General features: G+C 35.8%; 2 protein-coding genes across 2 annotated transcripts; both read right to left on the bottom strand.

The window, feature by feature from the left end:
- Positions 1 to 207: 207 nt before the first annotated feature.
- Positions 208 to 3936, bottom strand: LOC124634517 (cysteine proteinase 1-like). The gene is made up of 5 exons (XM_047170116.1): positions 3673 to 3936; positions 2990 to 3113; positions 2350 to 2594; positions 1365 to 1481; positions 208 to 520 (listed from the first exon to the last, which is right to left on the bottom strand). The coding sequence occupies exons 1-5, from the start codon at positions 3881 to 3883 to the stop codon at positions 375 to 377; spliced, it is 843 nt and encodes a 280-aa protein (XP_047026072.1). The 5' UTR covers positions 3884 to 3936; the 3' UTR covers positions 208 to 374.
- Positions 3937 to 7241: 3305 nt separating this feature from the next.
- LOC124634508 (putative cysteine proteinase CG12163) lies at positions 7242 to 9365 on the bottom strand. Its single transcript, XM_047170108.1, has 5 exons — positions 9149 to 9365; positions 8756 to 8879; positions 8206 to 8441; positions 7735 to 7851; positions 7242 to 7468 (listed from the first exon to the last, which is right to left on the bottom strand). The coding sequence occupies exons 1-5, from the start codon at positions 9363 to 9365 to the stop codon at positions 7311 to 7313; spliced, it is 852 nt and encodes a 283-aa protein (XP_047026064.1). The 3' UTR covers positions 7242 to 7310.
- Between the last annotated feature and the right edge of the window lie 13315 nt (positions 9366 to 22680).

Here is a 22680-nt window from a genome sequence, read left to right as displayed (position 1 = left end):
GTAAGAAATGAAATCGTTTATTTTGCAAGTTGGACTTTACATCACTTTTACATGTCATTATAAGAACGTTGGGTCGGTATTTCCTAACTGACTAATCCCTGAGAAGAAACGCCGAAACAAACTCAAGGATAAGTACATAGATGTTACAATAAAATATAAGTTCTCCATATTTCGCCGTCAATGGGCATGCAAATAATAATACAATGGTTTTTAGATTAATAATTATAATTAGAATATACCAAACAACTGAAAGTAGCAATACTCCAAAATGAAATTAAAATACAATAACATCAACCAATTTCAAAGTTAGATTACATTTCAACTTGAATTATTTTTAAATTTTCTTAAAAAAAAATGTGAAGGATGATCATATTTTAGCCGACAATGGGAAAAGAAACGTCACTGGCGATGCCACAGGCGTTGCGCCCGCGCACCAGGTAGTAGTACCCGTTATCTCCCCACCCCACCCCCCAGGAGTTCTTGATTATCCAGTATGGAGTCCTGTTGCCGTTTTCATCCTCTGTAAGAAATTGTTTGTGATTTATATAGAGGTAATGTACCTATAATCTATACTTTTAATATTATAAAGGTGAAGAGTTTGTTATTTGTTAAAGTCAGAAACTACTCGTCAGATTTGAAAAAAATATTTCAGGGTTAGATAGCCCATTTAGCACCCACATTTTAGTCTAATCATAGCAAAGTAATGACTTTGCTTATATATGTCGGAGACGGTCAATAGTACGGACACTAAACGAGACGCAAGCGCGCCCTCTGGTGGCGTATCCGGTGAAACAACATTTTGGCGGGCTTGGCAGGGTCGTGGTGGTCAGCGTGGCGTCGGCGGAGCTCAGTCTTCGTCGAGTCTTCGTTGAGTCGTCGTGTTGCACACATCTCGAAACTGCCCTACGTCACGTCTAGTGTACCTAGTGTTATTGCCTAGTGTTGTAGTACCGTTGTAGATCCATATTGTAAAGTCTAAAGGTTATTGAAACGTCTATCGTATGATAATGGTTCTTCTAACCTAACAGACAGACATGTGTTCCGCCACTTCTCCCCAGCCAAAACACATAGGAAGTGGCGAAGGGCGGGCGTTTGGGAGCTGTCTTTTGTTCTGACTAATTTGAATAAACGTTTTTCAGTTTACAGTTCTTTTTGAGTTATCTCTTTGTACGATTACCCGAGCTGATGTCGGACAATAGTGCCATCCTGATGTTTCGCCTCCGACATACATATTATTTGTATATTATTTGTTTTATTATACTGTATATATATAACTTTGACACTTGTTGATGAAAAATCTGTCCATTTGAATATTTTTATAATATCTTGCCTATTTTTAAAATGGTAAAGAAATGCAAGTTTACCATAAACATTGTATCCTACAATCTCGACGGCATGGTTCAATCCACTGGGACTGCAACTTTTTTCTGTAGGCTCATCTATACCACCCGTGTAGTTGTCCATAGACGCTGAGTTAATGGCTGTAAGTATAATTTTAATCAGTATAGCCTATCAGGAAAGTGATAGATTCTTCTTCTTCTCTTTCCTGGCAGATAATCCACTTTGTTTGGAGTCAGCTCTCTTCGTGCTTTAATAGGTACCGCAATCTATGCCTCCATGCAGCTGGTGTTCGACCACGATCTATGGTTCGGACACAGGGGTAATAATGTTAGTTGCAATATTACAGAACGAATGGAAAGCATAGCTCTCATAACTGATTAAAAATATTATTATAAAGCAAGTTTACTAAGTTGCAGCTAGCAATTTCATAACTAAGATTCTTTTACTTTTGCATTTGACAAATAAACTTGTTATCTTTGAATGCAAATATCATGACTGCATTCTTGAAATATTCAGTTTATGGCTTACGACTGTGACCTTTATATAACTCTGTAGATAAGAGGGACAATCAAGTTTAGTATTAGCATAAAACACTGAATATATATCCTTAAAAATAATAGTTCAACCATTAAATAGGTCAAATTATTGGAATAGTTAAACATTTTTAGCTCGACAAATTAAAAATAACAGAGAATCTATTCGTGACTTAGGTACTAGCTACGGTTTTCTGCGTTTCACCCGCGTTGATGCGTGACAGATATATAGACAGAGTTACTTTAATATTAATATTATTAGGCCGGCAATATACAGACCGTTTGACGCAGTCAGGGGTGATAGCTTCAAGCTGTCGACTGCACAGTGAACTGCAGAGTTCTATGGACGCACATATACGAACCGCTTGAGATGTTGCAACTGATTCGGGCGGTCGACAGCTTGAAACTGTCGCCCCTGACTGCTTCAAGCGGTCCGTGTATTGCCGGCCTTAGACAGAATGTTACCCATACATACCTGCAGATAACGGTCCATGTCGATAAAGATATCTTGCCATAACATCTTCATCTCTAATAACCCTTCGAAACCCGACCACTGGGACAGGTCTGGGATGTGGCCTAGGACTGTTCTCGAACCACCTTGTAGTATAATTAGTCGCATGACGGTTTAAAACAGCATTCCACCTACATTCCCTCTGTTCTTCTGCATATGGATAATAGTCTATGTTTCGAAGTATACCACCAGATTTTATGATCATGTTTCTAAAAGGCAAAAATGACCAGGTTTAAAATGAATTTGGAAATGTTTGAAGTTGATGAGTTTTTTAGAGTTGGAGAAAGTTAAATTCCATAGATCTGTGGAAGCCGAAGAAGGACATGATTAGATGGAGGTCTTTGTTGGTTGATAAAATAAGATGACATTCCACGCTTTAAAGTGAGGAAAATGGTATCAGGATGACTGGAACCCGTAACATAAATGACAGTCGGGTCCTGAAATTTCACGTGACTTTCTTCACAGAGAAACTGGTCACGACAAAGGGTCATCCATCCACAGGCCGACCATGTTAAGCGTTGCTTAGCTTGTAATCGGTAGACCTTTGGTCTGCAGACCCGCGAACTCCTCTATTATAAAATATTATTAAGCAAAATAAACTCACGCATATGCTTGTAGCATGGAACCATCCCTGCACCCCACGCCTTCATCATCACAATCGATAAGAAACTGTTCCGATAACTTCTCTTTAACTTCCAGATATATTTTCCGATGACTCTCTATGGTAGCTGGAACAAAAACAGAGCCTTTTATTAGTAAATACTTTTTGACCTGATCAGAAGCTTGCATAAGGTACAACTAAAGCTCAGCAGATGGCGTTGAAAAACCTGTCTATTCCTATCTAAATATCGAATTACCTTAATCTTTATTATGGAATACGTGTGAGAATAAAGTGATAGTAGTGAGACAATAAACCTATCATATTAAGAAGCTATGGTCTAAGACTGATACAAGCGTAGTCATGCTATTTGATAGAACGTTATAAGTTAAGCTGGCTATTACCTCGGACAAAGGATCAGCATGGCCTTCCAACGAGGTAATGCTGCGTGCCTCTTGGGTACGCTCCCAGTTGACAGCGATGGGGATGAATTTTTTGGCGCGTTTTAGATATAGTGTTTTTTTTTATTGTTTTACTAGGATAGTTTTTTTTGTGTGTTTAAATATATGTAAATAGCTATGTATATAAAGAAATTGGTATATTAAAAAAAACGTTATAAGTTGAAGAGATGAGTATCAAAATAAGCCGGATTTGTTCTTGTTGCGAAGTCGGCTAAAACATGACTTTACCAGTAGTGGCGAAAGCCCAGCAAGCTGCACAGACTCCTTGATTCACAACGGGTGACACAGCATCGCGGTCCCTCCAATCAAAGTAATCAGGAATAGGCCCATTATTGACAGGGCTTCTTAGTAGTGGCTTTTCGTCCAAAGAAGGTTTTGGTAATACAAGGTAACAACTATACTCCTTTAAGATAAACAAAAGTATAGTGATCGTTAACATTTTAACCGACTTTTCCCTAATTGTAATGCTAGTTGTTTGCCTGTTCTGTTCTTTAAATATCTTTAAAATAATTATCAGTTTTGCAGCAATTATGCTATTTATGCCATTTTGTTTTCATAGTTTTTATTGTATTGTAAATATGTAAATATCTATGTAATGTAATAAAGCAATATATTTTTGAGACTTAAAAAAAAAAACAATATTTTATTATATTATATTATTTTTTCTTTTTTATCTTACGTTCTACAAGTTGTTTGAATATTTTTGATTCCATTGTTTATGTATTAATTTTGTGTCCTTGTGAATTGACATGTTATCAGATTCTATCTAACAAAACATTATTTCTAAATATTTAATTTTTGGACCAAAACTGTATTACACTTTCCTCAGTTATTTTCCAAAGGTCCGGTTTTGTTTAGTCTAGTCGATGGGTTCTATGAGATCTATAATATACTACTAAAATAATAATCAATTCAGACTGTTATAATTGGGTCAGATGAGGGGTTCCCAACGTTTTCTTGGTCAGGGACAACCTCTACATTTTTTTTTTAGTGATGACTATAATTTAGGGATTGTTCACACCAAACGTATTGTCCGCCGCTGACTGTGAGTATACTCACTGTCTGCCCCAGTGTGAACGTCGACTCAATCTGCAGTACCCGTACTCACCAAGCCGACAATAAGCTATAGCGTACGATGCGCTACATGTGTGAACAAAAGAATAGGCTCGTGTAGATTCACACCAGATGCGTACGCTGAGCGGCTGACTATTCTACACATAAAAGAGCTCAGTATTTGAACCCCCCAATCTTCATACATAACAGATGCTATGTCTTCCCAAGCGCATCTTCGTAAGTTTCTATCACTAAATTCTTCTGAATTCGCATTCCAAATACATTCTCTAGAATGTACTTCTGCAATAAACTTTTCGGTGTCGAACATCGCGAGGTGTCACGTGTCACGTCTGTCCTCATTAAGGCATCGTTCAGACCAAACGTATTGTCGGCCGCTGACTGTGAGCGCGCGTTACGCAGTTTATTGCTTTTCCATATATATTGAAATTGTCGTTCACACCGAACCGACTATACGCTGTTACGTCTTCTGTTGTAGCTGACTCTCAGTGGCCGATTATTTTACTACGCGACTATGCACGGCGGACGCGGATTGGCTACGCGGACGCAGTTGCCGAATAGCGCCGCTCCGCCGCGTACGCACCGCCGCGCCTCGGTACAGCACGTCGATGATTAGTGTCCCTTTTATATAAACTTAAACGTATTAAAGATAGTAACTCATCGAATGTTTTACTGTCATACGAAAATATTTCTTGAACTTATTTGGATAAAGTCTATATTCGAAATATAAAGTATGAAATTGACCAAGAAAACATTTCTTCAAATTTAAGGGATGTACCCACAATCACTTCTTTTTATTATTTTCGTCTTCCTCTAGAGCTTCGCAAATGGCAACTTTCTGAATGCGCATCATTTAATTGAAATATCAGTAAAACGTCTGATTTGAAAAAAATAAATTACGCTAGTTTTATCGTTTATAAAATACTACGAGCAACTTCAAATACTGAGCCCTTTTATGTGTAGAATAGTCAGCCGCTCAGCGTACGCATCTAGTGTGAACCTACACGAGCCTATTCTTTTGTTCACACATGTAGCGCATCGTACGCTATAGCCTATTGTCGGCTTGGTGAGTACACGTACTGCAGATTGAGTCGACGTTCACACTGGGGCAGACAGTGAGTATACTCACAGTCAGCGGCGGACAATACGTTTGGTGTGAACAATCCCTAAAGTTTGTTTCTCGAGTGTATTGCGGCCGAGGCGCGCGGCGGTGCGGGCGCGGCGGAGCGGCGCTATTCGGCAACTGCGTCCGCGTAGCCAATCCGCGTCCGCCGTGCATAGTCGCGTAGTAAAATAATCGGCCACTGAGAGTCAGCGACAACTGACGACGTAATAGCGTATAGTCGGTTCGGTGTGAACGACAATTTCAATATATATGGAAAAGCAATAAACTGCGTAACGCGCGCTCACAGTCAGCGGCCGACAATACGTTTGGTCTGAACGATGCCATAGTCATTAAATAACTAAATTTTCATTAATTCATTAATTTAAGCCTCCTGCCATTTACGCCTATCTAGCGCCAACTCTTGAACTTCCTTTTTAGCGAATTTCAATTGAAAATTAACGTCAGGAACTAAGAGACAACTAAATTTTAGTGCAATAAAAATAAACTGTAATAATCAAACAGAAACTTCAATCAAAAATCTAACTTGAAATTACATAAAACAAAATAAGAACATTTATATGAGCTTGCACCTTCTTCACGAGTTCGGCTATGCTATTAATCATTTAGTGACCATATTTTGGCTTCTGTGGACCACTGGTTGGGATCCATGGGAACATTGGTATAGATGGTATATATTTTTTGATTAAATAGGTCTAAAGCATATTATTTACTGTTGATATTTTCACCTTCAGCACTGTAAACCTGTTTCATATCAGTCTAGTTTTGCAAAGAACGAAATATCTCTAGTAACGTGTTATTATTTATTTATTGGCACACTAACAGCAATAGGTACAAACAATAAAATATATAAAAATAATGTTATTATAAAATTCTTGTTTGCTATACCTATAATGGGTGTACACGCCGTGAATAATAACAGTTAAAATTTAAAAATAAGTAAAATAACAAGAATGTATGGGATAGTAAATTAAAACCCTGGCTATTAAAATTTAATGAATTAATGAATATTATTGTGTTCCCATATATCTGAAATTGTTTTACGAAATTGATTGAGTAGTTGATGACTGTCGGTATTTTTTAAATTTATAGTATTATTGACGTGTTATTTGTTTACCTGTCTTAAACACTAAAGGGTTCTCCAAATGGCATCGCTCGTATTTGCACCTTGCCAAATATTTACCATTTTTTTAACACAATTATGGCAAAGGAAATATTCTAGTTAATCTTTACCAGAAGCATAATCCTAAATCAACTTCATCACCATTTTTATCGTTTCACTGCTGAGCGCAGGTCTCACCTCACACAGAGAATGATTGAGAATCACCGAGCTTGCTCAGTGCAGGTCGGTTTCAGACTTTTTATATAAGATAGTCCAGGTTTTCTTGAGATGTTTTCCTTCAACTTTAATCAGTCTTTGGTGACCACGATATCCTTAGAAAGTACTTCGATTACCTCGATGGTGCAATGGTCACCATGTATGTATGAAGTCATGATGAACATGCTTGTTGGAATTTAATGTGTTTATCAGTTGTTTAGGTATATCTCGGCATGATCTTTGTTAGGAGGTGCCGCAATGGTTTAAACACAAAAACATACAAAATATATTGCACACTATTTATTCAACAATATTTATGACATTAAATTTTGCAATGATTGTCAGATATAATATTTATTGGTTTTCTTGGACGTCACCGAAACCTATGGTGGTGCCGATACCACAGGCGTTGCGTCCGCGAACCAGGTAGTAGTACCCGTTGTCTCCGAAATCCTGGCCCCAGGAGTTCTTGATTATCCAGTATGGGACTGTACGGCCATCGGATTTCGATTCTGGAATTAATTGATTGATGTATACAGAAAAGTGAGAATATAGACAAGATTATCTCGGACAGAACTTGTTTGTTGCACTTTCACACTGAAATGGCTCACGGCTCCAACTGATACTAAAAGCATGAAATACATTCATTATATTGTTGTTCGCTGGAGACGTAGATTCGTCAATCTTTATGTACATACCTACTAGATTCTAATACCTACCCCTATACCTACTAGAATCTAGTATAGATATAAAATCGTAAAAAAAAACTCATACTAACTATAAACGTTATATCCGACGATCAAAACCGAATGGTTTACTGCTTTAGGATCGCAGCTTTCTTCTGTCGGCTCGTCTATACCACCCTTGTAGCTTACCATTGATGCAGCATTAATTTCTAGAAATAAAAAAATTAAGGGAAATTAATATAAATGTATAAATTACAAGTAGTCGGTTGAATAGGTGCACGGACAAGTTTTTGCCCTTAGAACGTCAGGGAAATTTAGTACTGGCTGTTAATTTTATAATGCTGATTTCTTGTGGGAGAAAATTGACAAAAAGTCATCTGGCATACAGAGATTTGGTTCAAGCATACTTAGCTAAGGTATTAAAGATGTCCCATAATATTTTGTTCATAGAAAATTACAATAGCAAGATGTCCACAATTAGAAAATGAGCATAAAAATGGTTCTTATTTGATAACGTCTGGAAAAAAATAGGTACTTTAAAACCCTTCTATTCTATTTCTTACCAGCTGATAATGGTCCTTTCTTATAAAGCAGTTGAATCATATCATCTTCATCAGCGTTGTGAACGATATGGAAATCGTACACTCTCACAGGTTTTGGGCGGTTTCGTTCAAATTCCCAGGATAGCCCTTTGGGAGCCGCTTGGTTCGGACCATCCCATCTACATTCCATTGGTTCATGTACGTATGCGAAGTAGTCCTTCTCTCGAAGAACACCCGAGTGGACGTTGACGATTTGTCTGAAAAAAGTTTTTATTAAGAAAATGTGGGTGAATGAAAATTTTCTAGTCGGGGTTGGTAAGAAAGTTGTAATATCTAAATATTTATTGCAATAGTAAAAAGCTTTGTTTTTCCAAAGACAAACGGACAAAATCCGAGTTACTTGGTATCACTCTGTGAGTCACCATACTGAACTCAACTCTTTTTTATTAAGGCTATCTTTCAGGCGATTGCCTGTATACTTATTTATTGTAAGTTAAGGTTTATAACAATATTTTTTAGTTTTCTTAAAAAATTGAAACTTATCTTTTTTTATAGTTTTAGTTCTACTCACGAATATGCTTGATAAAGACTTGCATAGGCACATCCAGTGTTAGTATCATCACAGTCTAACAGAAACTGCTCAGACAATATCTCTTCCGCGCCCAAGTAGATTTTTAGATGACTTTCGAGACAGGCTGTACAGAAAAAATCTAATTAACACTTTGTTATTTTACAAAAAACTATTATGACATAAAAAAAATGTTATACTAAAACTAAAAAGCGTCAAAAAACTCCTGATCAGTGACGACCGGGAGCGTGCCCAAAGACTGGCAGCATTGCCACGTTGGATGACAAATAATTATTTAACACTTTAAAAATAAAAATGGAAAAAAAAATATTAAGTTTATAGTTAGTTTCCTCTTTTTATATATTTTTTAAACAAAATAAAAAAAATATAGTATACCAGCAGTGCTGAAAGCCCAAGAAGCCTTACACCCTAGTTGGTTTTTGACAGGAGAAACCATTTTCTGGTCCCTCCAGTCATAATAAGTTGGCACTGCCCCACCATTGACAACTTCTTTAGAACACAACCTATTTATTTCAAAAGACGTATTTCCATGAAGTATGAGATGACAATTATATTCTTTTAAAAGCAACAAAAATATAGCTATCAACAACATTTTTATATTTTAATGGTTGAAGAATGATTTGTCTGCTACAGTCGGACTTTTTAAATGGTCAACACTTTCCGAAGCATTCATGGTATTCGACATTTTATAGTGTTTTTATTACTCGTTTTATTCTAGTGTCCCGCGTTTTTGACATCGCTCGAATGTTTCGAGTGCTGTGCTGTATTTATGATTTAATTTGTTTGTCGTGTTTTAAATAACGGTTTTTTGTCCAATTATTTTTTTACTGTCGCTAACACTTGAGTGTTCTAAGATTCATAGACGTTGTTACTTGTATTTTAAATTGGTTCTCTCTGCTCGTTATTTGATTTGAAAATTACAGGCAAGTAAATCTTGAGTAAACAACTGATTGGCGTTATTTAATATGGTCCGTTCATTGCTGTGAAAAGTAACACACATAAAGGCATAGTAACATCTGAGGTATATTTGTTCAAAGGAAAGTAAATAATTCCGAAATAAATTATAAATTCCCCAAGCATTATTAATATGATTTCTCATTCAGTGTTTTTCAAGCTCCACTTGTTTCTCAAAGTTAAGTATTCAGCTATTAATTTATTTTATCATAACATTTCATAAAGCTGAAATTTTCTCGACGTATGAGCTCTACAGCGCTTATTGGCTTTTAAACAGCTAATAAGTTTAAGATCAAAGCTTTTTTGTACAACCAATAAAACGTATTTATGAGGTATACGAACATAAAATTGGAATGCCGGTTTGTAATATAAAAACTATTTTTTTATATTATTTCAAGTTGTAGGTTATTTTAGCTAAAAATGTTAATACATTTCTTAGTATCTCAGTTAAGTAGCTCTAATCAACAAGGCTTCATTAGATTCCTCTCCATTTTTTCTCATGGGACATCATAGTATGACCCGTTCCCGCTGTGGGTGCAACGTAACGGAGTCTCAAAATCTTAGTGACTAAAACCCACCATGTTCCTTCTCAAGCCCTCTTACCAGTGCCGCGATAACTCTGCCAAACCATCTCTAAATATAAAAAAAAATACAGGCAAAGTCACAGCTACCCCTAGTGAAAAACCAACGTGAATCTTGCATCACTCGAAGAGATTTCAAAGCTATCTTAGAGACGTTTTGAGCAAGTTTTAATTGATCAATTTAAGTTCAACTACTAACATTTGACCTAAGTTAAGGGTTGTGCTGATTTTAAATTGTCAATTTATGAATTTGCATTATAATTGGATATGTGAGAGCCATTTGGTTTATCCCTTTATTAAGATCAGAGAGATTTTCGATGATAGTCTGATATCGTTTATGATAAGTATGTAGTTTGAAATTGTGCTTCTATGTATTAGAAATGTGTCTTAAAGGAATAAATAAAAAGGATAAACATAGTTTACTTGTAATTGGTAGAATTTCTTGCTCTTGGTGTACAAAAACGGGAACAACGAGATAGAAACCTACCATTCACATTTACACTTCTTACTTAGTAGCTCTGTACCTATGAACGTATTCCATTACATTAAGTGAAATTCATCACATTTTATTATTTGAAAAAACCTAGAAATAATAAACGATACCGTTCTTTTTTTTTGCATTTCTTTTGTTCTATTTTTTAAAGAAGAGAGCTGTAAAAGAAACGGTCGTTAGATAAAATGTCAATTATTATTGTTTTGTAAAATCATAAAAACTACTGAACACTTTTCCTACCATTTTTCATTTCCCGTTCAACCCAGTACTGATATTGTTACTATTCCCGTATCCTCAGAGATGTGCTATTGGTAATCTGAGCGCTTAGTGACCACCACTTCGTGTTGGCGATAAGTAACAGCCAATTATTCCATACCTGGATACAACCAGCAAATATATCGATTTTATCAACTAAATTAAACTGTATAAAATGAAATTCAATGGTTTGATTTCAGTGTATTTGTGAATATTACATAGAAAAGCTTGGTTGTTTGGAAAGAGGCTTACAAATCGTAATGTGCATCACGTTTTCCCAACTATGAATTGTGTTGGGGTCGATTTCCAGTATAACCAATTTTAAAAAGTTTTGCTTTAACAAATGTAACTAAAGTGCAGAATATCCATATTATTATGCGATATTACGCTCATTAAAGCGGTTCTTAGAATGTTAAAAAATGCATTCCAATTTAATTTATTTGCATCGACAAAAGTGATTCTAGCTAATGCAATTACAATTAGTTTCTTACTAAATTTCTAAACAGCAACTTCTTTTCTATTTTTTTTTCTTTTTTCAGTGTCTTTCAAAATTACTCATGCAACACACTTTTAACCCTACTTTTATCGACAGAAGTTCAACACCATAATATCTTCTAAGCTGTTCAGTAAACTAACAAAATAATATACTCTTACGGCCAGTTTCTTCATCAAAAGTTAAAGTTAAAGTAATGTCTAAAGTAAAAGTAACGGTCAAATTCGATTTTTCAAGGCTAAAGTGACAGCAAAACTAATAGAAAAATTGAATTTAACCGTTACTTTTACTTTAGACATTACTTTAGCCATAACTTTAACTTTAACTTTTGATGAAGAAACTGGCCGTTAGACAAAGTATGTATGTATACTTACTTTACTCAGTAAACACAAAGGACATTGTGCTGAAGTGTTAACAGTCTGCTTCGCCTCGAGCAAGTTCATAATTAATTTTAAAATATTTTACAGTGTTACGCGAAATTAATTGTAAGTACTTGTATCGCGAGTAAGGTGGCTATGATTTTTGGAAAAAATCTTTTATTTTTAGGGTGATAAACTACTTTTATCAAACGTAGGATGGTTTGACTTAGTTGGTTACTTAATTGTGTAGCCAATTTTATGATCTGTTTCATTAATTGTAAGGTTTTTAGGGTTTAAACCAAAAACTGGTTCTTATTCTTTCATCGAAATCACAAGAAGTTAACCGAAATAACTAGCTGGGTGGTAAAACTTCAGCTTAAAAAGATATAACAAATGAAATGTTCCATTCAACAAAAACATTTTTACATAAACACACTACCTTATTATCCTTTCCCCAAAAATGGGACTAATCTCACTAAATCCGACTACCCATTAATAAACAGGACAGTTGCACATTTTATACATCATGGTCTCCCTAATCCGGTTTTAAATGAACTAGCGGGAGTGAAATAAAATAGGTCTGGCTATTGTCTCAGTTAATGTAGTGTTTACACAACCGAATAGTGTCGGCTTGACAAGAAACCGGTTCAAATAACCGGTAAATTTATTTAATACCGGTTTTTCTTTTGTTGTTTTTAATAGTTTTATTTTGTGTTTTTTTTCAGTAGGTTGGAAATTGAAAGAGTGTTTATGTGCTTTTAAAGTAAAGTAAAGAAAGTTTAATGAATCTTAAAAACACATGTGAATTACTACCGTGAATTACTAGCTCAAGTTTACATACTTCTTTATTTATTTATTTCATCATCCTCCGAGTCTTTTCCCAACTATGTTGGGGTCGGCTTCCAGTCTAACCGGATTCAGCTGAGTACCAGTGCTTTACAAGAAGCGACTGCCTATCTGACCTCCTCAACCCAGTTACCCGGGCAACCCGATACCCCTTGGTTAGACTGGTGTCAGACTTACTAGCTTCTGACTACCCGTAACGACTGCCAAGGATGTTCAATGACAGCCGGGACCTACAGTTTAACGTGCCATCCGAAACACAGTCATTGGTGTCTAAGATATATTTAGAAAGTACATACAAACTTAGAAAAGTTGCATTGGTACTTGCCTGACCTGGAATCGAACCCGCGCCCACATACTCGAGAGGTCGGTTCTTTGCCCACTAGGCCAGCACGACTTTTTTTTGTTTATTTATTTATTTATAATTGGATATTACACAGATAAGGAATCACTACTTTTTAAATGTTGAAAAATCATTTTTGTGGCGGGAAAAATAAGAAATGAAATGTGCTTTTTCCTATGAGTACAATATTTTTGGTATTGTACAAATGTGGACTGATATTTTTTCTCTAGGTATATCCATTTTCATTATTCTGAATACGCATCCGTTTCAATATCCTCGTTACCGCGTTTTTCGCTACAAATATAATATGAAAAAGAATTGTGAAGATTTATGAGCAAATGGCACAGATAATATTTTTGGCTAATTCTTTGAAAAGAGTAGGTAAACAACTAAATTCAACTACAAATTAATCCTTTGTAACATTTGTCCTTCAAAAGTTTCTGGATCAAGGACTCCATATTTATACTCATGCCTGCTTAATAATAATAAAATAATGTCAGTAATTAAGCCAACTAACAAACAAACACAAACTTCAGCTTCATAGTTTAAATATTGATAGAAAATATTTAGAATTCAGATTAATATTTAGACTACATTTTTTCCGAGCTCGGGAAGTTGTGTTTTCGGGACGCGAGTGAGACCAAAACGGGCTGCCCAGGTGACTGGGTTATGGAAGTCAGATAGATAAGTAGTCGCTCTATGTAAAACACTGGTAGTCAGCTGCATCTGGTTAGACTAGAAGCCGACCCCGACATAGTTGGGAAAAGGCTAGGCAGATGATAGGTGAGACCAGAAACGGCCGAAAACAGCTACTAAGGTTAAAGCTAAGGCTAAAGGAAAATTTATAATATTTACCTCACTTTCACAAGGTGTTTGATTACTCACCAACTTTGAACGTTTAAGTAACCAAATACTTTATACCCACTAACCTTTGAGTGTTAAACAATGCTTTTCGATCCAAAATACCTACTGAATGTTTAACTTTCTTTGAGATTTTTAAAAAGCTTTCAAAGTATTACGTCAGTAAGTTTCCGTTTATAATTTTTTAATGAACTGCTTTTATCCGTTGTACCTACCTCTTTTTCTTCTGATACGATTTATTTCTTGAAAAAAATATTAATGGGAAGAGCGTAAGGCTTTTGATCACTACTGATTGTGGATAATAAGAGATTGTTTTAAATAAAATGAAATAAAACATTTTTGTAGAAATACGTTATCTATGTAGATGGAGTGTTAAGAAAAAAAGTAGAAATTTATGCTTGAAATAAATAAAAAAAAGTTTGAAACAGTAAAACCTATCTCAAAGTAATTTTAATTCTAAAGGAACGCAAATCAAATATTGGTACCTCGTAAACAATACCAACACAGGACAAAACCACAACACTTTCCAAATTAGACCAAGCAACCCTAAAAACAAGTCTGGCTACAAAAAACCAGAAGCGTAATTTGAAAAAGGCTAATTACGCCTTTTCTTTCATCATCACCCACGCTGCGGTTTTCCATTTTTCACCAGAGAATGCAACTTCGAAACAATTGTAAGTAGTCTGGAATTCTTGCAGATAGAATAATTAGCACCGGAAGTTATCTCAGATGAAAACTGGCTATGTGCGAATTGGACTCGCGCACGAAGGTTCCTTACCATCTATAAAAAGATTTGAATAATTATATTAACATAGTTTAAATTTGTTGTTGTAGAGGCAACAATAATACATATCCTGTGAACATTTCAAAGTTACAGTCCGATACCAGACAAATCGACAGATTGTCAGCCAAGTCTCAATAATAAGGGTCCGGTCCCGTTTTTCCGCTTTTGGAGAAGGAACCCTGAAAAGAAACTTCATTTCAACGGAAATGGCGAAAGTTTGAAGAGGTGCAATAATAATTGTGGGATATTTTCAAAGGACTTCATGGACACACTTCCCCTTTTTGAATTTTTCTTTTGTGATTTTAATTTTGCAATGGAAAGTCAGGTAAGAGAAAGGGAGGTACTTAATGAGGTATACAGGAGTAGTTATAAGACTACCTGTATTTTTAGTTGAATGTAGCCTAGCCTTTCACTATTAGATTAGACTAATAATTAGATGGATGCATGTTGTGGAACTCTACTACGGAAGAAGGTTATATACCAGAGTGACTTTTAAACTCTTGTAAGTAAGTATAAATATTAATAGGTTATTCTTTATGATGTTTATAATGCTGTAAGCAAGCAACTTTTACTGTATATAATTTGAGGACTAATTATTGAAATACCAAAAATTTTAATTATTTAAGTATTACATTAATGAATAATTTAAACTGCAGTTAAACCTTTTCTATTCTAGACACCAATTAATACTGTGAGATCACCGTGGAACAATTACTATTAAACTAAGACCGTAACAATAGCTGAGCGTAATCTTAGGTGGCAATTAACGACCAAGTTGTTAATTTAATCCCATCGAATCGTGTTTTGCATGGCTGGCACGAAGATATAATCTTCACTAGCACTAATCCTTTCTTAGTACAACTAGAAAGAATCTCTTCTCTACTATATTATTCTCCTAAAGGAAAACCAATAGGCTATCCATTCATTTAGATGAATGTTGCCAATATTAACTCTCAAAATATATGTATATAACCTGAGTACAACAAAGTTTTTTACAAAATAAGACCAACTTCAATTAATTCAGCTTTGGGCCAGTCGCTAGTGGCGCCGCCCCACACACTCACGGACAGCAAGACATTTAGCGTAAATCCCTTTATCTCGTCGTCCAGTCGTCGCTCATGCGTGGCATTGCTCCCCTACGTTGCGGGTGCGAGATGAGCGGTTTCTATTGGGAGACTGTGGCTCTGCAGTAGTGTGATCACAAATAATAGGTAGACTGTGGCAATTTTTGGTCGGTTCATGTGTTTCGTAAATGGAACGTTGTAGAAGCGAGAGTTCTTTGTTTGGTTTTTGTCACTTGATTTTAAGTTGTTGTAGGTAAAATAATGAACTGTGCAGAAGGTTAAGAAGTCTGATGCCCATTTTCACCAACAAATACCTAAATTAAGGGATCCCCTAAGAGGATCCCCACTTAATAAGAATTTCGTTTTCACCAAAGTTTAGGTATCTCTTATCCATAGTTATTTATGTCAAAATTGGGAGAGCCCTTATTCTAAGTGGCACTTAGATTAAGAGATTGTTGGTGAAAATGGGCATAAGTGGTTGCTCAAAAATTTTGATAAATCGTATGTAAATCGTAAGGAATGGAAATGTGGCAGTAAGACAGGTATTTAATTTCGAAAGATGCCTGAGGATGCTGGTACATACTACAAATTAGACTTAATGTTATAAAATAAACAAAACTTAGAAATAAAATAAACCTTTCAGCTGACATAACAAACAAACTCTACGTACATTTACACTGTAAGGTCAACGCCCGCAGTTTTAATGTCCCCACTTCGTTGGCCGGTAGTGTATTAACTTACACAGGCTCACTGTATCGTGTGTACGGAATAACGACATTCTGCTATATATAAAAATCTTCGCCATTATGATCCGGGAGAGGTTTTTTCTTCATATAAACTTATTGTCGCGGAAGTATATAAATAAAAAACATTATGTTGCTGAAAGTACTTTGGACGGGTAAGTGTTGTTGCTGTCTGTTTGGGGCGAAATAAATTCTATGACAGATTGTATAGTTGTTCTTGTGTTTGGGACATAAAATATATGTTGAATGGAGCATAAATTATAAAGTTCTGATAATGGCAAGATTCCATACAAATGGTTCGTGCGCATGTGTACGAGTTGGTGTGAGTCCACTGCTAGCATTGTTTGCGCAAAATCTTGCAATTTCGGGGAATTTAGAAAATGTTCGCATGAAATGTGTAAATGTTAGCTAGAACGTTACTAAACCAGAAGAAACATATTGTGTGTACGCCGGTGGAAACACACGTATGCAGGCACTTTTTTCTAGGTATGCGTAATCTGTGTATCACAGTAGTCAAAAGCCAGTAAGTCTGACACCAGTCTAACCACGGGGTATTGGGTTGCTCGGGTAACTGGGTTGAGGAGGTCAGATAGGGCAGTTGCTTCTTGTAAAGCACTGGTACTCAGCTAGGTACATCCGGTAAGATTAGAAGCCGACCCCAACATAGTTGGGAAAAATGCTCGGAGGATGATGGGTAATCTGTGTTCCTATGCATAGAGCGAAGCCACAATTTACCATCTAAAACTCGACACAAATTCCTTTTCTCTTTAACAACTCTTTCGCACAATCGCGCAGTCATACATGCACTCGTACATCCTTCTATCACATATTCCTCCATATATCGCGAAACAAAAAGGGAAGGGTTTAGAACAACTTGTCCGGAGTCGGTCATAGCCGAGTTGACCCAAACAACGTAATGCCATTAAAAGGGACTGCTACACTATAAGTTTAGCTGGAGTTAAGAGAGGCTAACTAATGATTGTGGAATTGGTCTACCGTGTGCTTTGTTAGGCTGTGTACAATGTACTAGGATTATTTAAATCTTTTTTGTTTAAAAAACGGGCGCAATCTATACAAAACGATAAACTCAACTCTCTAACTATCACGGTTCATGAGATACAGCCTGGTGACAGACGCACGAACGGACGGACGGACGGATGGACGGACAGAGGAACGAAAACAATAGGGTCCCGTTTTACCCTTTGGGTACGGAACCCTAAAAAGTACTAAGTTACATAGGTTGCACCTGTTTTCTGCATCTGATTATCTCGAGATAGTTTGGGAAAAGGCTAGGCAGATGATGTACCTATGTACTGGATACATATCTATAAATAGATCATGAAATTGCAAAGAGAATTCAAATCAAAAATACACAAACTAACTTCAAAGACATGTTACAAATTAAAACGCTGGAAAATACTTCGAGTTTCTACTTACTTCTTGGAAAAGCTGACTGGTTTTTGCTATACAGAGGTATGTAAAATTGGAAGCCAAAATTACTTTTTATTTGGCAAAGCCACGTCTGGGACCTTGTAATTAATGAATCTTAAATATTAACTATACCACGGATTACTAAATAGTTATTGATATACCTACAAACTTTTTGTATTTTTTAAATTGACGTAAATAACTAATGCAAGTACAGCTATATAGCCATATAGCTAGTTATATGCCTACATTTTTAATTTAGGTTTTTTTTTTATTAAAAAATCCAAATATACATGAAAAACATTTGACGACCTCGATGGCCCAATGGTCATCATGCCAGACCGCCGGACCTGAGGTCCCGGGTTCGATTCCCGGTTCGGTCGACATTTATGTGATGAGCATGCTTGTTGTCCGTGGTCTGGGTGTTATGATATGTATTTATAAATATGTATATATGTAGCTATATGTAGTTTATCAGTTGTGTTAGCACCCATAACACAAGTTAATAAATAACTTACCATGGGGCTAACCGACCGTGTGTGAAAAAGGTGTCCCGACATTATAAATGGGTTCTTTTGAACATTCTGTCCTCAACCAGGTCTTATACCTACATATAACGGCCAGTTTCTTCATCAAAAGTTAAAGTTAAAGTAATGTCTAAAGTAAAAGTAACGGTCAAATTCGTTTTTTCAAGGCTAAAGTGACAGCAAAACTAATAGAAAAATTGAATAAAGTAATGTCTAAAGTAAAAGTAACGGTTAACCGTTACTTTTACTTTAGACATTACTTTAACTTTAACTTTTGATGAAGAAACTGGCCGTTGTGTAAAACAGAAGAAGCGTATATGACGTACAACATTCAGCAAACTTTATAGGAAACACAAACAAAACGCATTACGTATGTATGTCTAAACCTAGAAAGTTCCACAAGTTTTATTCACATTTGTTTTGGTTATATATGTGGGCGGATGGCCAAAATTCTGATACGTATATAAAACTGTAAACTTATGTAACAGTTCAAAAGGTTGTGCTATTTTTAGAGATACTTAATATTTTAATTATGGTTATGAACCAATGAATCGATATATAGATTTTGTCAATAACGATATGCCTGCAAACATAGAGCAAACAATTCTTTTCTTATGTTTTGTCTTTATTTTCTTTTATCATATGGACAGGATGTGATGTTGTGATCAAAAAGGAGAAACACCTACTGCTTTAATATGACCACTATCTGAAAACGATTTTACGATATACTAGTAATCAAAGCAATCTGCGATTATTTAGTACACCTACATTATTATCTTATGTTCACACCTTTACAACCTAAGTTGTTAACGTCATAAGCCATGAGCCCACTTGTTACTTAGCCTTATTAGTATCCCGGCTCTAACTTAGCCTTTAATCGCCACCCCAGCATTATGTCTCACTCTCAGAGTACGGACTGTGGAGAACAAAATGAATACCGGAGATGTCATAACTCAAAAACTCCTAAGTAGCTCGCCAAAATGCGCGTGTTCTGGGGACTTGGAACTTTACTAGCTCCGCTCTTACACGCCTTCTATAGTACCCGCCCATTATTTTCAAAATAAAATCTCTAATCGATCAAGAGTCAAGGAACCCGGACGACCGTACGTTGCTTGACCCTCAAGAAGACGCCTGACCTACCTTACTAATGACAACTCCGCAATATTTTCTTTCCCCCATGGTAAGGACAGTTTTGATATCCTCACGAAAACAAATGAATTACTATTCGTATAAAAGGATTATAAGTCCCTGATAAATGGGGATTATGACATAAACATATTTGTAGGACTTTGCAAAAGTCTGGGAAAGTATTGTTACCACACATTTGGTAGTCGACCGCAACGTAGTTGGGAAAATACCAAGTAATAATGATTTATTTCTTTTGATATAGAATTGCTGTGCTCTAGTTTCTAGGAGTGGGTAGTGTTATAATTATAGGAACGTGGAAAGTTTTGGCTTCGCCTTTGTTTCGATGGCCATATTGTTAAAGATAGATGAGCCCTTATAATTGAGGCTCCAGTTATTATGGAACTGAATTCCAGCACCTTTGGATCATTTGATTGATTCAACTATATTTCATTCACAGTGGCAATGCAAGCGTTTTTCACTGCTGTTACCGCTTACCGCTTTGCCTTCACTTGCTGCGCCTTAAGCAAAGACTAATGGCCATGGCAAAAACGTCTGTTGAACACTTGTCTAAAAAAAGTGTGGCTGTAAAATGGACCTTATTTTAACGGCATAATCTGGCTCTTTTTTTGACAAGTGTTCAACAGACGTTTAAAATTTTTTGTGGTACAACGGAATGAGTTTCTACCCTAAAAGTTATTTTAGTTTCTAACCAAAGAACCCTTGTGTTGTTTGTGGATTCAATATAATCATGTTGTTTCTCTTCCATTGTCAACACCGACATTGAGATTTGAACTTACCTATATCTAATCTCAAAACTTGATTTAAAGTTCTAAGAAACTTCTTGCGAAGTACATTTTTTATAAACCCACTTGATTTAGGCTATTGAAATGTAAATCCAAAGTCAAAAATGTGATCAATAACGCGAATGTGATTTTTTTAAGATAACTTCTAAGCGTGTTTGAAAAGGGCTTTAGTGCAATATAACTTTTTGAAAAACTGATTCGATCGGTCACGATTCTGTAAGTAATCTGATTTTCTAACAACTTGGTATAACGATTTGATATGGATTCTAAATAATTTATTGAGTGTAATCGGATTTTAAAATGGTTAAGTTTTAGTTTTATACCAGAGTACTTAGAAATGAAACTCATTTTAATGTTTCAATTACTATCTGTAACTATCATAAAGTTGAAGAGTTTGCTTGAAAGCGTTTCTTAAGAAGTAGTAGTCCCATTTGAAAAAATCTTACAGTGTGACATAGCTTATTTATCGAGGAAGGCTATTATAGGTTCTTTATTGGATCCTATGGAATGCAAGTACAGTCTCTGGTGGAAGTCAGTGTTGAATGTAAGTGATAAGAAAGTTTTCGCGAGTATCAGTTCAATTATGTTCTCTTATATCTAGGCATAAGCTGGAAACCGTTTTCATCAAAAACTATAATAGGTAACCTAAACCAGTTATCATCCAAATTCTTAGTAAACCAATAACTCAGGCGTCTGACACAATCACGGTAATACTCCATTTGTTGTCATACACAAGAAAAATGTTCCGAGTCAGCCGCAATAGGGGTAGCTCGGATTGAGACCAATGTTCATCGTCGTACCGTCTGGGTTCAGGGCTGCCAGTTGTAGGAATGTTTCAATAATCGAACTATAGATTTTACAGGATCTGTTCTGGTTTAAACTTGTCAAAAAACATATTATGCTGTAGGTTTTTTAGAACTTGTTTTCACCTGCGACTTCGTCCGTATCCCAAGGGAACTACGTTCTGTAAATGGATCCTATCTACATCTATCTCCAGTGAAAAATATCAGTCTTAAATATATATCTAATATAGGTTCAAAGATATTTTATTCTCAAAAAAGACACAGTCACTTACATGAGAATAATAATATCTAATATAAAAAACATCGAGTTCGTCTAAACATAATTGCCTATTGAGTGTTGCATTAATTCAAGACATTCAAATAATTTGCTCAAATGCTTTGCTGTTCTTTATTAAATGTTGGGCCAGCTGATTCTTGAATGCATTAAATGACGGCAACCTCTTTATAGTAGTAGGATTTTTTTTGTAGAACTGTACTCCTTTAAAAGTTACATTTTTCTTGCCGAAGTTTGTTCTTATTTTTGGCAAGATGAGCAAGCTGCGTTGTACCTGTATGTGTATATAAGTGTATCTAAATAAGTACGTACATACAAATTCACTTACGCATTTTTTAGGAGTCCAAGATAGAAGCGGCATTACATTCTAATCGTGCATTATAAAACTTCCCATAACGATAACTTATAAACTTCCACGGTCACAAAAAAAACCATTTTGCATCTGATATTCTGTGCTGCCAGCAATTTAACCGACAGCAGCCCCGGATCTCCAATTTTTATTAGGCGGGGCAAAAACTGAAAAATGCCGCCCCGCCTACCTACTTATGTTTATTTTCACCTTTATCATCTATATAATATTAGCTATCAATATGTAGGCAGGCAGGGCCGTCTCTAGCTCATGTAGCGCTTGGGTGCAATCATCACCCGAGCGCCAACTATGTATTGAAGTACTTACAGTAGTTACAAGGAATATAAATAAGAACGTTCGAATGAAGTGCACTTTTTTGGTAGGTAAAGGACTTAAAAAATGTGTCCAATTCATTGTAGGCTCAAACTGTTGGCCAGGTTTAAGTTATGAAAGTCGAGACAGAGCAATGCAATTGTGAAAAGTAGCGCGAGCGAAGCGAGCGCGCAAATTTTTCAATTTTGGGACACAAAAAGTTAATAAATTTTTCAAAAGCGCTGTAAAGTAACAAGCAGTCGGAAGCGCAAACTTTTTGTGGTTTTGAGGACTCCATAAAAAACATCATTTCTACATTTGACTTATAAAAGATAAGACAGTGTGGACTTGACTTACGAAGTTATCAAGGCAATGTATGTACAATATTTTGCGAGCGAAGCGAGCGCGAAATTTTTTGAGCCTATGACACAAAATTACCTGATCAAGTACACTGACAAGACTCACAAATTAAACTGGGAATTACGTACAAATAAAAAGAAAACGTGATTA

Source organism: Helicoverpa zea, chromosome 11 (assembly GCF_022581195.2).
Source record: "Helicoverpa zea isolate HzStark_Cry1AcR chromosome 11, ilHelZeax1.1, whole genome shotgun sequence".
Classification (NCBI taxonomy): domain Eukaryota; kingdom Metazoa; phylum Arthropoda; class Insecta; order Lepidoptera; family Noctuidae; genus Helicoverpa; species Helicoverpa zea.
The sequence above is the reverse complement of the archived record's forward strand: the minus strand, read 5'-3'. Positions and strand labels throughout refer to the sequence as shown.

Bases quoted from the DNA above. Each gene is read 5' to 3' on its own strand.
- LOC124634517 (XM_047170116.1), bottom strand. From the start codon at position 3,883: ATGTTAACGATCACTATACTTTTGTTTATCTTAAAGGAGTATAGTTGT. The intron at 3,114-3,672 runs GTAAAGTCATGT...TTTTTGTTCCAG, and splicing joins CTGGGCTTTCGCCACTACTG to CTACCATAGAGAGTCATCGG. The intron at 2,595-2,989 runs GTGAGTTTATTT...TTTGCCTTTTAG, and splicing joins TCCATGCTACAAGCATATGC to AAACATGATCATAAAATCTG.
- LOC124634508 (XM_047170108.1), bottom strand. From the start codon at position 9,365: ATGTTGTTGATAGCTATATTTTTGTTGCTTTTAAAAGAATATAATTGT. The intron at 8,880-9,148 runs GTATACTATATT...TTTTCTGTACAG, and splicing joins TTGGGCTTTCAGCACTGCTG to CCTGTCTCGAAAGTCATCTA. The intron at 7,469-7,734 runs GTTAGTATGAGT...AATTAATTCCAG, and splicing joins CGTCGGATATAACGTTTATA to AATCGAAATCCGATGGCCGT.